This window comes from Hypanus sabinus, chromosome 4 (assembly GCF_030144855.1).
Source record: "Hypanus sabinus isolate sHypSab1 chromosome 4, sHypSab1.hap1, whole genome shotgun sequence".
NCBI lineage: Eukaryota > Metazoa > Chordata > Chondrichthyes > Myliobatiformes > Dasyatidae > Hypanus > Hypanus sabinus.
This window is the reverse complement of record NC_082709.1, coordinates 81935188-81951138: the sequence shown is the minus strand read 5'-3', so window position 1 is coordinate 81951138 and position 15951 is coordinate 81935188. Positions and strand designations below refer to the sequence as shown.

Sequence of the window (15951 nt, the reverse complement as noted above, 5' to 3'; positions counted from 1 at the left end):
GGCCAACAATAAACCCTCAAGGCAATGACTGACTACATCCCAGCCTGGCCTACACTAAACCCTCGAGGCAATGACTGACCACATCCCAGCCTGGCCTACACTAAACCCTCGAGGCAATGACTGACCACATCACAGCCCGACCTACACTAATTCCTCGAGGCAATGACTGACCACATCTTGGCCCAGAACTACACTAAGCCCTCGAGGCAATGACTGACCACATCTTGGCCCGGCCTACATTAAACCCTCGAGGCAATGACTGACCACATCCCAGCCCGACCTACACTAATTCCTCGAGGCAATGACTGACCACATCTTGGCCCAGAACTACACTAAACCCTCGAGGCAATGACTGACCACATCCCAGCCCGGCCTACACTAAACCCTCAAGGCAATGACTGACCACATCCCAGCCCGGCCTACACTAAACCCTTGAGGACATGACTGACCACAACCCAGCCAGACCTACACTAATTCCTCGAGGCAATGACTGACCACATCTTGGCCCAGAACTACACTAAACCCTCGAGGCAATGACTGACCACATCCCAGCCCGGCCTACACTAAACCCTCAAGGCAATGACTGACCATATCCCAACCTGGCCTACACTAAACCCTCGAGGCAATGACTGACCACATCCCAGCCCGGCCTACACTAAACCCTCGAGGCAATGACTGACCACATCCCAGCCAGGCCTACACTAAACCCTCGAGGCAATGACTGACCACATCTTGGCCCAGAACTACACTAAGCCCTCGAGGCAATGACTGACCACATCTTGGCCCGGCCTACATTAAACCCTCGAGGCAATGACTGACCACATCACAGCCCGGCCTACACTAAACCCTTGAGGCAATGACTGACCACATCCCAGCCCGACCTACACTAATTCCTCGAGGCAATGACTGACCACATCTTGGCCCAGAACTACACTAAACCCTCGAGGCAATGACTGACCACATCCCAGCCCGGCCTACACTAAACCCTCAAGGCAATGACTGAACACATCCCAGCCAGGCCTACACTAAACCCTCAAGGCAATGACTGACCACATCCCAGCCAAGCCTACACTAAACCCTCAAGGCAATGACTGACCACATCCCAGCCCGGCCAACACTAAACCCTCGAGGCAATGACTGACCACATCCCAGCCCGGCCTACACTAAACCCTCAAGGCAATGACTGACCACATCCCAGCCCGGCCAACACTAAACCCTCAAGGCAATGACTGACTACATCTTGGCCCGGCCTACACTAAACCCTCGAGGAAATGACTGACCACATCCCAGCCTGGCCTACACTAAACCCTCGAGGCAATGACTGACCACATCTTGACCCAGAACTACACTAAGCCCTCGAGGCAATGACTGACCACATCTTGGCCCGGATAAACATTAAACCCTCGAGGCAATGACTGACCACATCACAGACCGGCCTACACTAAACCCTTGAGGCAATGACTGACCACATCCCAGCCCGACCTACACTAATTCCTCGAGGCAATGACTGACCACATCTTGGCCCAGAACTACACTAAACCCTCGAGGCAATGACTGACCACATCCCAGCCCAGCCTACACTAAACCCTCAAGGCAATGACTGACCACATCCCAGCCAGGCCTACACTAAACCCTCGAGGCAATGACTGACCACATCCCAGCCAAGCCTACACTAAACCCTCAAGGCAATGACTGACCACATCCCAGCCCGGCCTACACTAAACCCTCAAGGCAATGACTGACCACATCCCAGCCCGGCCAACACTAAACCCTCGAGGCAATGACTGACCACATCCCAGCCCGGCCTACACTAAACCCTCAAGGCAATGGCTGACCACATCCCAGCCCGGCCAACACTAAACCCTCAAGGCAATGACTGACTACATCTTGGCCCGGCCTACACTAAACCCTCGAGGCAATGACTGACCACATCCCAGCCTGGCCTACACTAAACCCTCGAGGCAATGACTGACCACATCACAGCCCGACCTACACTAATTCCTCGAGGCAATGACTGACCACATCTTGGCCCAGAACTACACTAAGCCCTCGAGGCAATGACTGACCACATCTTGGCCCGGCCTACATTAAACCCTCGAGGCAATGACTGACCACATCCCAGCCCGACCTACACTAATTCCTCGAGGCAATGACTGACCACATCTTGGCCCAGAACTACACTAAACCCTCGAGGCAATGACTGACCACATCCCAGCCCGGCCTACACTAAACCCTCAAGGCAATGACTGACCACATCCCAGCCAGGCCTACACTAAACCCTCGAGGCAATGACTGACCACATCCCAGCCAAGCCTACACTAAACCCTCAAGGCAATGACTGACCACATCCCAGCCCGGCCTACACTAAACCCTCAAGGCAATCACTGACCACATCCCAGCCCGGCCAACACTAAACCCTCGAGGCAATGACTGACCACATCCCAGCCCGGCCTACACTAAACCCTCAAGGCAATGACTGACCACATCCCAGCCCGGCCAACACTAAACCCTCAAGGCAATGACTGACTACATCTTGGCCCGGCCTACACTAAACCCTCGAGGCAATGACTGACCACATCCCAGCCTGGCCTACACTAAACCCTCGAGGCAATGACTGACCACATCCCAGCCCGGCCTACACTAAACCCTCGAGGCAATGACTGACCACATCCCAGCCCGACCTACACTAAACCCTCAAGGCAATGACTGACCACATCCCAGCCCGGCCTACACTAAACCCTCGAGGCAATGACTGACCACATCGCAGCCTGGCATACATAAACCCTCGAGGCAATGACTGACCACATCCCAGCCTGGCCTACACTAAACCCTCCAGGCAATGACTGACCACATCCCAGCCTGGCCTACACTAAACCCTCGAGGCAATGACTGACCACATCCCAGCCTGGCCTACACTAAACCCTCGAGGCAATGACTGACCACATCCCAACCTGGCCTACACTAAACCCTCGAGGCAATGACTGACCACATCCCAGCCAGGCCTATACTAAACCCTCGAGGCAATGACTGACCACATCTTGGCCCGGCCTACATTAAACCCTCGAGGCAATAAGTGACCACATCCCAGCCAGGCCTACACTAAACCCTCAAGGGAATGACTGACCACATCTTATCCCGGCCTACACTAAACCCTCAAGGCAATGACTGACCACATACCAGCCCAGCCTACACTAAACCCTCGAGGCAATGACTGACCACATCCCAGCCCGGCCGACACTAAACCCTCGAGGCAATGACTGACCACATCCCAGCCAGGCCTACACTAAACCCTCGAGGCAATGACTGACCACATCCCAGCCCGGCCTACACTAAACCCTCGAGGCAATGACTGACCACATCCCAGCCTGGCCTACAATAAACCCTCGAGGCAATGACTGACCACATCCCAGCCTGGCCTACACTAATCCCTCGAGGCAATGACTGACCACATCCCAGCCCGGCCTACACTAAACCCTCGAGGCAATGACTGACCACATCCCAGCCCGGCCGACACTAAACCCTCGAGGCAATGACTGACCACATCCCAGCCAGGCCTACACTAAACCCTCGAGGCAATGACTGACCACATCCCAGCCTGGCCTACACTAAACCCTCAAGGCAATGACTGACCACATCCCAGCCAGGCCTACACTAAACCCTCAAGGCAATGACTGACCACATCCCAGCCAAGCCTACACTAAACCCTCAAGGCAATGACTGACCACATCCCAGCCCGGCCAACACTAAACCCTCGAGGCAATGACTGACCACATCCCAGCCCGGCCTACACTAAACCCTCAAGGCAATGACTGACCACATCCCAGCCCGGCCAACACTAAACCCTCAAGGCAATGACTGACTACATCTTGGCCCGGCCTACACTAAACCCTCGAGGAAATGACTGACCACATCCCAGCCTGGCCTACACTAAACCCTCGAGGCAATGACTGACCACATCTTGACCCAGAACTACACTAAGCCCTCGAGGCAATGACTGACCACATCTTGGCCCGGATAAACATTAAACCCTCGAGGCAATGACTGACCACATCACAGACCGGCCTACACTAAACCCTTGAGGCAATGACTGACCACATCCCAGCCCGACCTACACTAATTCCTCGAGGCAATGACTGACCACATCTTGGCCCAGAACTACACTAAACCCTCGAGGCAATGACTGACCACATCCCAGCCCAGCCTACACTAAACCCTCAAGGCAATGACTGACCACATCCCAGCCAGGCCTACACTAAACCCTCGAGGCAATGACTGACCACATCCCAGCCAAGCCTACACTAAACCCTCAAGGCAATGACTGACCACATCCCAGCCCGGCCTACACTAAACCCTCAAGGCAATGACTGACCACATCCCAGCCCGGCCAACACTAAACCCTCGAGGCAATGACTGACCACATCCCAGCCCGGCCTACACTAAACCCTCAAGGCAATGGCTGACCACATCCCAGCCCGGCCAACACTAAACCCTCAAGGCAATGACTGACTACATCTTGGCCCGGCCTACACTAAACCCTCGAGGCAATGACTGACCACATCCCAGCCAGGCCTACACTAAACAACTCGAGGCAATGACTGACCACATCCCAGCCCGGCCTACACTAAACCCTCAAGGCAATGACTGACCACATCTTGGCCCTGCCTACACAAGACTTTTAGCCAAGTCGGATCAACACAGTCCTACCAACACCATTCTTTGGCCAATGAATGACCAAGTCTCTGCCCCACCCACAGTGCCCTCTAGCCAATAGCTGAGTGCATCAGCCACCCCTCTGCCCACACACACACACTCTCACTCACTCATATGACTTCTTGCCAATTACTGACCACAAATCTGCCCCACCCACACTAGCCTTCCAACCAATGACAGACTTATGATCCCGAACATAATGACTTTCCAGCCAATTATTGACCAGCCCTCAGACCCACCCATTCTGAACTTTCCCCGCGTGACTGCTCCTCCAACAACCCATACAGTCTGATCACCTCCCAGCTCCGCCCTCTTTGACCCCGTGGGCCAATGAGTGACCGTATTTCTCTGCCATTCTCTCTGTAGGACGACACCTTGCTGGAGGAGAGCAGTCACCTGTCCTTTGTGTACGATGACAGCGAGTGCTCCCTGGTGATCCTCAACACCACCGCATCCGACAGCGGCGTCTACACCTGCACGGCCCGCAACCTGGCCGGAGAGGTGTCCTGCAAGGCAGAGCTGACTGTGCAGAAGGGTAGGACATGGGGTAGCACCCACTCACATGGAGGTGTCCCGAGGCACAGGAGACTGGAGATGGTGCCATCGTGAACCTGATTCACCATGCTACCTACACATACGGCATAGATTGTATAATATAGAACATAAGGCTTAGAACATTCAACACACTGCATAGAATGTATAACATAGAACGTACAACGTATGACAATAGAGGAGCTACAGTGGGTAGCGCAGCACTCTTATAGCTCGGGGCATTCCAGAGGTCAGCTTTCAGTTCTTGCACCGTCTGTTGAGAGTTTGTACATTTACCCTGTGAACCGTGTGTTTTTTCTCCACTTAATCCGGTTTCCTCCCAAAGATGTACCAGTTAGTAGATTAATTGGTCATTGTCAATTGCCCTGTGATTAGCCTAGTGTTAAATAAGTGGGTTGCTGGGCAGTATGGGTCCTTGGGCCAGAAGGGCCTGTCTATGCTGTATCTGGAAATATAAATAAATAAGTAAACAGACAGATAGATAAACACACTGCAGACCCTTCATCCAACGATGTTGTGCCAACCCCTTAACCTACTCTAACCCTTCCTTTCCACATATTCCTCCATTTTTCTATCATCCGTCTGCCCCTAATGTATCTGCCTTTACCACCACCCTTGGCAGGGTGTTCCATGTCAGCGCCACTCTCTGTGAAAAAACTTATCTCAACACCCTTTTACTGACCACAGTCACCGTAAAATCATTAGCCATTTCCACCCTGGGAAGAAGTCTCTGATTGTCCACTCAATCTATGCCTTTAGCACTTGTACACCTCTCATCAAGTCACTTCTCATCCTCCTTCACTCCAAAGAGAAAAGATAGAGTGACTGTTTCTGTTCCCTATGAGTCTATTACTCTTTCCTTGTAAGGTAACCCATGCATCTAAGAAACTGGTCCATTAAACCTTCCCTGAACAGTCTGTAGCTCAGTATCATGCATTGCATGATCAGGTGACAGTTAGATAGATTTTTGCATAGCGGTTATTGCAGTAACAGTTTTGGGGAAAAGGCAGGTCGCTGGAGTTGAGCTCATGACCAAATCAGCCATGATCTTATCGAATGATGGAGGAGACTCCTGTTCCAAGTTCTTACAGTATGTCCTTATATTCTTATGTTCAATGTAAGTTGCTGTTTGCAATCTTTAAGGATAAAAATATAGATCTTAAAGGTTAGCTTTGATGGTCATATATACATCAAAAACATCGCAACATATAGCGAAGTTCACAAACATATTGTGTCAACAATCAACACAGTCTAGCAATGTGCTGGGAGCAGCCCGCAAGAGTCACCACGCATGCCCACCGCATACTAAGCATAACCTGTACGCTTTTGGGGTGTGGAAGGAAACACACACAGTCACAGAGAGAACGTACAAACTTCTTGCAGACAGCAGCGAGAATCGAACCCCAATTACAAGCGTTACGTAAGGCGTTACGCTAGCTGCTAAGGTTTCCTGTATTGGCTAGTGTGATGAATCGAGATTAAGAATGATTGATTGGCTGAGAGCAGTGTCAGATCGCAGACATTCCCTGATTCCTTCCTCTCTCCCAGGAAAAGCTGAGAGCACCGAAGCAATGGATGATGAAGAGACAATCCTACGGAAGATGAGACTGCTGACTGACTACTATGACATCCACCAAGAGATCGGCCGGTGAGTGTTCAATCAGATTAGATTTATTTGTCCGTCACATGTACATCAAAGCATGCAGTGCAATGTGTCAGTTGTGTTCACAACCAACACAATCTGAGGATTCGGATTCATTTATTTATCACATGTATATCAAAACATACAGTGGTTTAGTTCACAACCAACACCATCTGAGGATGTGGCTGCAAGTGTTGCCACACATTTCAGCTCCAACATAGCTTGCCCACAATGTTCAACAGAGTAATACAGCCAACAAACAATGAGAGCAACAGTAGAACAAACCAACAAGCCTCTTTCCCACAACCCCATCCATGCACGCTGATGGGCCTCCAACGCCAGACAGGCCATTTCTGGGCTCCAACGTACAAATCTCTTTGCCCACTTATTTAACTGATTCTGGGCCAGATTTCTGCTGAACAACTTGCTCTAACAATTGAAGATTAGATTTATTTATCGTGTTCCTTAAAATATACGTTGTTTACATTAACAGCTAACACAGTCCAAGGATATGCTGGGTCAGCCTGCAAGTGTCGTTATACCTCTGGTGCCAGCTTAGCACGTCCACAACTCACTAACCCTAACCTGTACATCTTTGGAATGTGGGAGGAAACTAGAGCACCTGGAGAAAACCCATGCCACTACCAGAATATGTACAAATTTCTTAAAGGCGGCAGTGGGAATCGAACCCTGATTTTCTGATCTGACTGCTATGCCATCATGCTGCCCTGCTAGAGGAAAGATGCCATTAAGCTGGAAAGGATGCAGAAAAGATTTATGAGGATGTTGGCAGGACTTGAGGGACTGGGTTATAGGGAGAGGCTAGGTCTTTATTAGAGCATTGGAGATTGAGGCACAGTATATAGCATCATGAGGGATATAGTTGCAGTAATGCACACAGTCTTTTGCCAGGGTTCAGGGAATCAAGAACTAAAGGGCGTAGGTTTACACTGAGAGGGAAAAGATTGATAGGAACTTGAGAGGCAACTTCTTCACACACAGTAGGTGGTGAGCTTACAGAACTAACTGCCAGATGAAGTAATTGAGACAGGCACAGTAACAGCCTTTGGACAGATACATGAATAGGAGAGATTTAGAGGGAGATGGGCCAAACATGGGCAAATGGGACTAGCTTAAGTGGACAGCATACACAAAGTGCTAGAGGAACCCAGGCGGTCAGGCAGCATTTATGGAGTGGAATAAACAGTTAATGTTTTGGGCCAAGATCCTTCATCGGGACTGGAGAGGAAGGGGGTAGAAGCCAGAATAAGAAGATAGGGGTGGAGAAGGGATACAAATTAGCAAGTGACAGGTGAGACCAGGTGAGGGGGTGGGGGATGAGTGATGAACTAAAAAGCTGTAAGAGGTGAAGAATCAGAGAGCTGGAGACCACAGAGGGAGAGGGGGGAGAGAGAGAGAGCGAGAGAGAGAGCACCTTCTGAAGATGTCCTCAGTGGTGGGAAGGCTAGCACAGTGTGGGAAACAGGAAGGGTGGAGGCTGGTTTGAACATGGAAAGATCCCACAAATTGAAATTCAAAAAATAATCACCCAATCTATTTCTTATGATACCAAATGAGATCAAATCTGATCCCAGACACCTCTCTGCATTGAGATCTTATCGCTGCCTGGCCTACTTGAGTGCTGTCTTTATCTCAGATTTCTAGTAGTTGCAGACTGTTCAATCTGATGTGCTTCTAATCAAACTCAGGGGAATGGAATCAGGACACAGGGAGTGTGAGATGCAGAGTAGAGCACTGACAACCTGAAGTTTTTGCATCTGTTGTTGAGTTGGGAAGGCTGTAAGTGCCCAGTCAGAAGATAATGTGCTGCACACATGATCACACTGCCCTCATTCAGGTCTCCCTGAGTTATAGGGAGTGACTGGCCATGCTGGAGCATGGAGGTGACCACATAGAGGCGTATGGATAAAACAGACAACCACTGTCTTTTGGCAGGGTTGGTGAATACAGAACTAGAGGGTACAGATACAAAGTAAGAGGAGAGATTTAAAAGAGATCTGAGAGGTAACTTCTTCACACAGAGGATAGAGAGTACCTGGAATGAGCTGCCAGAGGAAGTGAGCGAGGCGGGTACAATTGTGAGGGGTGTCTCACAGAGGTTTCTGGCCAAATGCGGGCAACTGGGACTAGCAGAGAGAATGCTCAGTTGACAAGAACCATTGAGGCTGAAGGGTCTTTCTCCAGGCTGTAGTACTCGATGACTCTCTAAATCTGTGACTCACTTCTATCTCTAGAGAAATGCGTGGCAAAGTATTCTTTTGTTTTCAAGGGTTCTATAAGATCAAATGGTGTGTTTGAGTACACTGCATTTAACTAGCATCCATTCCTCCCTTCACCATAAGCGGTGCGTTTTCCTGCGTGAAGCAGGTCATGGAGAAGAGCAGTAACCTCGACTACGCGGCCAAGTTGATCTCCTTTCGCGCCACTCCCCGGGAAGATGCCATTCGGGAGCTCGAGATCTTGTCCCGTCTTGACCATGAGAGAATCGTCTATTTCCACGATGCCTTCGAGAAGAAGAACAGCGTCACCATCATCCTGGAACTGTATCCTCTCCGTGTGGGCCCTGTCTCCAGGGCTGGGGAAGATAGCACCGCCCAACCTCAGACCCGGGGTGGGCCAAAAGGGTCCGATAGGCGATGCCCAATCCCAGTCAGTGGGATAAGACCATAAGACATAGGGGCAGAGTTAGGCCATTCAGCCCATTGAGTCTGCTCCATCATTCCATCATGGCTGATTTATTTTCCCTCACAGCCCCATTTTCCTGCCTTCTCCTTGTAACCTTTGACACCCTTACGAATCAGGAATATATCAACCTCCGCTTTAAGTATACCAAATGACTTGGCCTCCACAGCTGTATGTGGCAATGAATTCCACAGATTCACTATCTTTTAGCTAAATAAATTCCTCTCCATCTCTGTTCTAAAGGGACATACATCTATTCTGAGGCTGTACCCTTTGGTCCTAGACTCCCCCACTATAGGAAACATTCTGTCCATATTCACTCTATCTAGTCCTCCCACATCTTTCATACAAAAGAGGTAGCTTTGGGTACTTGCAAGGGTCCCAGCTAGGTCTGCCTGTTCGTCGGCTACGTGGAACAGTCTATGTTTCAGGCCTTACTGGTGACCATCCCGCACTTTTCCTATGCTACATCAACAACAGCATTGGTGCTGTTTCCTGAACTCATCGATTTCATCCACTTTCCCTCCAACTTCCACCCTGCCCTCACATTCACCTGGTCCATTTCAAATATTTCCCTTTCCTTTCTCGATCTAGCTGCCTCTAGCTCAGGAGACAGCTTAACCACCGTTGTCTATTATAAACAAACGGACTCTGACAGCTACCTGGACTATACCTCATCCCACCCTCTTCTCTCAATTCCAACGTCTCCACTGCATCTGCTGTCAGGCTGAGGGTTTTCATTCTCAAATGAGGGAGATGTCCTCCTTTTTCAAAGAAAGGGGCTTCCCTTCCTCCACCATTAACACTGCCCTCAACCACATCTCTTCCATTTCATGCACGTCTGCTTTTACACCATCCTCCCCCCCCCCCACCCTACCAGGGATAGGGTTCCTCTTGTTCTCACCCACCACTCCACCAGCCTCTCCGTCCAGCACATAATTCTCCGAAACTTCCGCCACCTCCAACTGGATCCCACCACTAAACACATCCTCTCCCCCCCCCCCAACTTTCTGCTTTCCACAGGAATCGCTCCCTGCGTGAATCTTTTGTCCATTCCTCCCTCCCCACTGATCTCCCTCCTGGCACTTATCCTTGCAAGCAGAACAAGTGCTACACCTGCCCTTACACTTCCTCCCTCACTACCATTCCGGGTCCCAAACAGTCCTTCCAGGTGAGGCGACACTTCACCTGTGAGTCAGTTGGGGTCATTGACTGTGTCCGGTGCTCTCACTGTGGCCTCTTGTATATTGGTGAGACCTGACGTAGATTGGGAGACCGCTTCGCCGAGCATCTGCACTCCATCCACCAGAACAAGCAGGATCTCCCAGTGGCCACCCATTTTAATTCCACTTCCCATTCCCATTCTGATATGTCCATCTGTGGCCTCCTCCACTGTCGTAATAAGGCCACACTTAGTTTGGAGGAACAACACCTTATATTCCGTTTGGGTGGCCTCCAACCTGATGGCATGAACATCGATTTCTCAAACTTCCAATAGTGCCTCTTCCCCCCCCCCACCCCTTCACCATTTCCCATCATCTTGTCCCTCCCTCATGTTATCTCCTTGCCCACCCATTGCCTCCCTCGAATGCTCCTTCTCCTCCCCTTTTTCCTTTCTTCCGTGGCCTTCTGTCTCTTTCACCAATCAACTTCCTTGCTCTTTGCTTCATCCTTCCCCCTCCAAGTTTCACCTGTCACCTGGCGTTTCTCTCTCCCCTCAGTCCACCTTTCAGATCTACTGCTCAGCTTTTTTCTCCAGTCCTGCCGAAGGGTTTCGGCCCAAAACATCGACTGTACTTTTTTCCATAGAGGCTGCCTGGTCTGTGAGTTCCTCCAGCATTTTGTGGCTGTTGCTTGGATTTCCAGCATCTGCAGATTTTCTTTTCTTGTCCTTTCAAAATTTGTTAAGTTTTGATGAGAATCCCCTCATTGGGTACAGCGGGTACAGACCCAGAGCTGTCAAATGCTCTTCATGTTAACCTTTCCATTCTCAGGATCATTTTTGTAAAATTCCTCTGGACCCTCTCCAGTGGCAGCATATCCTTTCTTAGATAAGGGCCAAAATCTGCTCACATTATTTCAGGTGACCATTGTGCCATCTGGATCATATAACCATATAACAATTACAGCACGGAAACAGGCCATCTAGGCCCTTCTCGTCCGTGCCGAACGGACACGTTCATGCAGTCAAATGCATTGTTTGTGTCACCAACCGACACAGTTCGAGAATGTGCCTGTAAATATCACCATGCCTCTGGTGCAAACAGCATGCCCACAACTTAAGAACCATAACACATAATTCTTTGGAATGTGGGAGGGAACCAGAACACCCAGAGGAAACCCACACAGTCACAGGGAGAACATACACATAGCAGTGGAATTGAACCTTGATAGCTGGCGCTGTAATAGAGTTATGCTAGCAAATACACTGCTGTGACACCCTCTGTGCCTTTCCTATCCACGTAAATAAAGAGAAAAGCTTGGTGCAGCCTACCTGATCTACACCCACTCCGAATTTTATATAATCTAGTCAAGTCCCCTCCTCTGCTCCAGGGAGAACAGATCTAGGTCTGTGAAATGGAGACACTGCTTTCTTCCTTATTAGGGGGAGAGAGAGAGAGCCTGTGGTACGTTGAATATTGGGTGAACAAGTAGTCTTTGGGGTGCTACAAGTCTCTGTCTTTGCTGTGGCTTTGCTGCATGCTTGCGTGTTCGGTGGCGGGTGCCGATGCTTTTTTTTGTGGTGGGGGGAGGGGGATCCTTGCACGCTGCCGCTTACATGTGGGAGGGAGGGGGAGCTTTGGGGTCCTAACATCTAACTGTCATTCATTCTTTGGGGACACTCCTCTGTTTTTCATGGATGTTTGCAAAGAAAAAGCATTTCAGGATGTGTATTGTACACATTCCTCTGACATTAAATGTACCTTTGAAACATCTGTACTGTCTCTCTCGTTAACTAAACTGCTCCATCCCAGGCAATGCCTTAGTAAGTCTCCACTGCCCTTAACTCCGACCGCAGCTGTGCTCAGGAGGAACTGTTCGATCGATTGATCAAGAAACCCGTTGTTTTGGAAGCTGAGGTGAGCAGTGAGACTTGTGAGTGTGTGAGTATGGTCACCCAAGGAGGGCAAGTGGGGTAGAGGAGTTCAGTCTCACCTTACTTGAGGGCAGAGTACTGGATTAATGGCAGGATTCTTAGCAGTGTGGAGGAACAGAGGGATCTTGGGGTCTAAATCCTTAGATCCCTCAAAGCGGCTGTGTAAGTTGATAGGGTGGTTAAGAAGGTGTATGGTGTTCATTATTTTTGGAATTGAGTTCAAGAGCCACGAAGTAAGTTGCAGCTGTATAAAACCCAGGTTAGATCACACTTGGACTATTGTGTTCAGCTCTGGTCGCCTCATTATAGGAAGGATGTGGAAGCTTTCGAGAGGGTGGAGAGGAAAATTACCAGGATGCTGCATGGATTAGAGAGCATATCTTATGAGGATAGGGCTTTTCACTTTGGAGTGAAGGGTGATGAGACGTGAATTATTAGAGGTGTAGAAGATGATAAGAGACAAAGACAGAGTGGATAACCAGACTTTTTCCCAGGGCAAATATGAGAAGGCATAATGATCAGGTTAATAAAACCATTAATATTGAAATTAAAGTGTAAGGGGATGTCAGAGGTAGTTTTTTTACACAGAGAGTGGTGGTTGCCTGGTATGCACTGCCAAGGTTGATGGTAGAGCCAAGTAAATTGGAAACATTTAACATCTTAAGCAAGCAAGTGGATGAAAGAAAGACGGCAAGCTCCACGGGAGGGAATGATTAGGTTGATCATGGAGCTGATCGACACAATGTCATAGCTTGATGAGCTTGATGATCTATGTACTCAGTGGTGTGTTTTTTTGGGAGGAACCATTCTCGGTTGGGATGAGACTGGAGATAATGAGTACTCAGCAGGACACACTCTCCAAGTTTATAGGACACCCCTTGTCTTCATTCAACTGAGTGCCTCCTGGGCCATTTCACAGAGGTTTAAGTCAACCCCATTGCTGTTGGCCTGGGTTACACACAGGCTGGGCTGGGTAAAGATATCAGATTATATCCCTCTGTTAGGCTGCTGGGTTTTAAGTTCCAGAGTTATTCAGATATTCATCAGTCCGAATGAAGGGTCTTGGCCCAAAACATCAACTGTTTATTCCCCTCAGAAGATGCTGTCTGACCTGCTGAGTTCCTCCAGCACTTTGTATGTGTTTAGAATGTGTTTCATATTTAAAATGAAGTTCAAATTCTCAACTTCCCATGGTGGGATTTGAACAGACCTTGGAGGCACCCCATCTTGCACTTGGTCCAAGGAAACCCCGACAGATAGATAACTAGGGACTGGTGTGCTGGGTGCTGTGTGAGGGGTGGGTTATGGGGAGGTTCTGGTTCGGGGGTGGGGTTGACTGCAGCACTGACCAATGTCTCTTTGACCAGGTGAGGTTCTACATCCAACAAATACTAGAGGGAATCAGATACCTGCACCAGAACATCATCCTTCACCTGGACATCAAGGTAAGCCCCCACCACCACTTTCTGTGTCCCAAAAGCAGGCACCTTCTCAACACATGGCCTGGGGCTCTGCTAGCTCTCATTTGTACTGATACGGGAAGCAGCCTCCCCATTCATATGGACTGTTGGAGAATTTATAATTATGTCACTTCAATTCCCTTCAATCCCCCACACTCACCTCCCCCCCTCTCTTTCTCTTCTCCCCTTATATCCCTATCCATTTCCCTCCCCTTACCCCTCCCTCAAATCCCCCCCTCACCATCAATCCCTCTCAACTTCTCAGGGCACTTCATCACATAAATGTGAGAGCCTCTGGGCATTAGTCATTGAGACAGCTCTCCCTGCCCTTCTTGGCTACTGGTATGATTGTCCCCTTTTGAACCTCCAGTTGTAGCAGTGAGAGATTGAAGATGTCCTTCAACAGTTGATTAGCACAGGTTTTCAGAGCCCCACCAGGTACACCATCAGGGGCTTGATGCCTTGCAAAGAGTTCACCATCTTGAAAGATGTTCTGATATCGGCCTCCGAGACAGAGATCACTGGGTCACCAGATGCTCCAGGGTTTTGTACAGGTGTAGTTTTATTCTCCTTTTCAAAGCGTGCATAAAGGCATTGAGCTCATTTGGGAGTGAAGCATCACAGCCTCCTTACCAAATGGTCATGCCCTCTTCTCACTGCTGCCATCAGGAAGAAGGTACAGGAGCCTCAGGACTCACACCACTGGGTTCAGGAACAGTTATTACCCCTCAACCTCCAGGCTCTTGAACCCAGGGGGGATAACTTGACCCAACTTCACTTGCCCCATCACTGAACTGTTCCCAGAGCCTATGGATTCCCTTTCAGGGGCTCTTACTCTTGTGTTCTCGATATTTATTGCTTATATTTTTATTATTACTATTTTTTGAATTTGCAGTTTGCTGCCTTTTGCACACTTGGTTATTTGTCCATCCTCCTGGATGCAGACCATTGAACCACAGAACATTACAGCACAGAAACAGGCCTTTTAGCCCTTCTTGGCTGTGCCGAACCATTTCTCTGCCTAGTCGCACTGACCTTCACCTGGCCCATATCCCTCCGTACACCCTCTCATCCACGTACCTGTCTAAGTTTTTCTCAAATGTTAAAAGTGAGCCTGTATTCACCACTTCAACTGGCAGCTCATTCTACACCCCCACCACTCTCTGTGTAAAGAAGCTCTCCCTAATGTTCCCTTTAAACTTTTCCCTTTTCACCCTTAACCCATGTCCTCTAGTTTTTCTCTCCCCTGGCCTCAGTGGAAAAAGCCTGCTTGCATTCACTCTATCTATACCCATCATAATTTTTTACACCTCTATCAAATCTCCCCTCATTCTTTTACGCTCCAGGGAATGAAGTCCTAATCTATTCAATCTTTCTCTGTAACTCAGTTTCTCAAGTCCCGGCAACATCCTTGTAAACCTTCTCTGCACTCTTTCAACCTTATTAATATCCTTCCTGTAATTCGGTGACCAAAACTGCTCACAATACTCCAAATTTGGCCTCACCAATGCCTTATACAACCTCACCATAACATTCCAACTCTTATACTCAATACTTTGATTTATAAAGGTCTATGTATCAAAAGCTCTCTTTACTACCCTATCTACCTGTGACGCCACTTCTAGGGAATTATGTATCTGTACTCCCAGTTCCCTCTGTTCTACTGCACTCCTCAGTGTCCTACCATTTACCTTGTATGTTCTACCTTGGCTTTTCCTTCCAAAGTGCAATACCTCACACTTGTCTGCATTAAACTTCATCTGCCATTTGTCAGCCCATTTTTCCAG

The 15951-nt window shown here is 49.2% G+C and overlaps 1 protein-coding gene across 10 annotated transcripts in view; it reads left to right on the top strand.

Annotated features, from left to right (window-relative positions):
* Positions 1 to 15951, top strand: part of spega (striated muscle enriched protein kinase a) — a 237721-nt gene that overhangs the window by 173020 nt on the left and 48750 nt on the right. For all 10 annotated transcript variants that reach the window (XM_059967544.1, XM_059967547.1, XM_059967543.1 and 7 more), the window contains 5 exons: positions 5077 to 5245; positions 6811 to 6910; positions 9268 to 9468; positions 12627 to 12687; positions 14072 to 14149. In XM_059967544.1, the coding sequence (XP_059823527.1) occupies positions 5077 to 5245; positions 6811 to 6910; positions 9268 to 9468; positions 12627 to 12687; positions 14072 to 14149 (609 nt within the window). The remainder of the gene's footprint in view (positions 1 to 5076; positions 5246 to 6810; positions 6911 to 9267; positions 9469 to 12626; positions 12688 to 14071; positions 14150 to 15951) is intronic.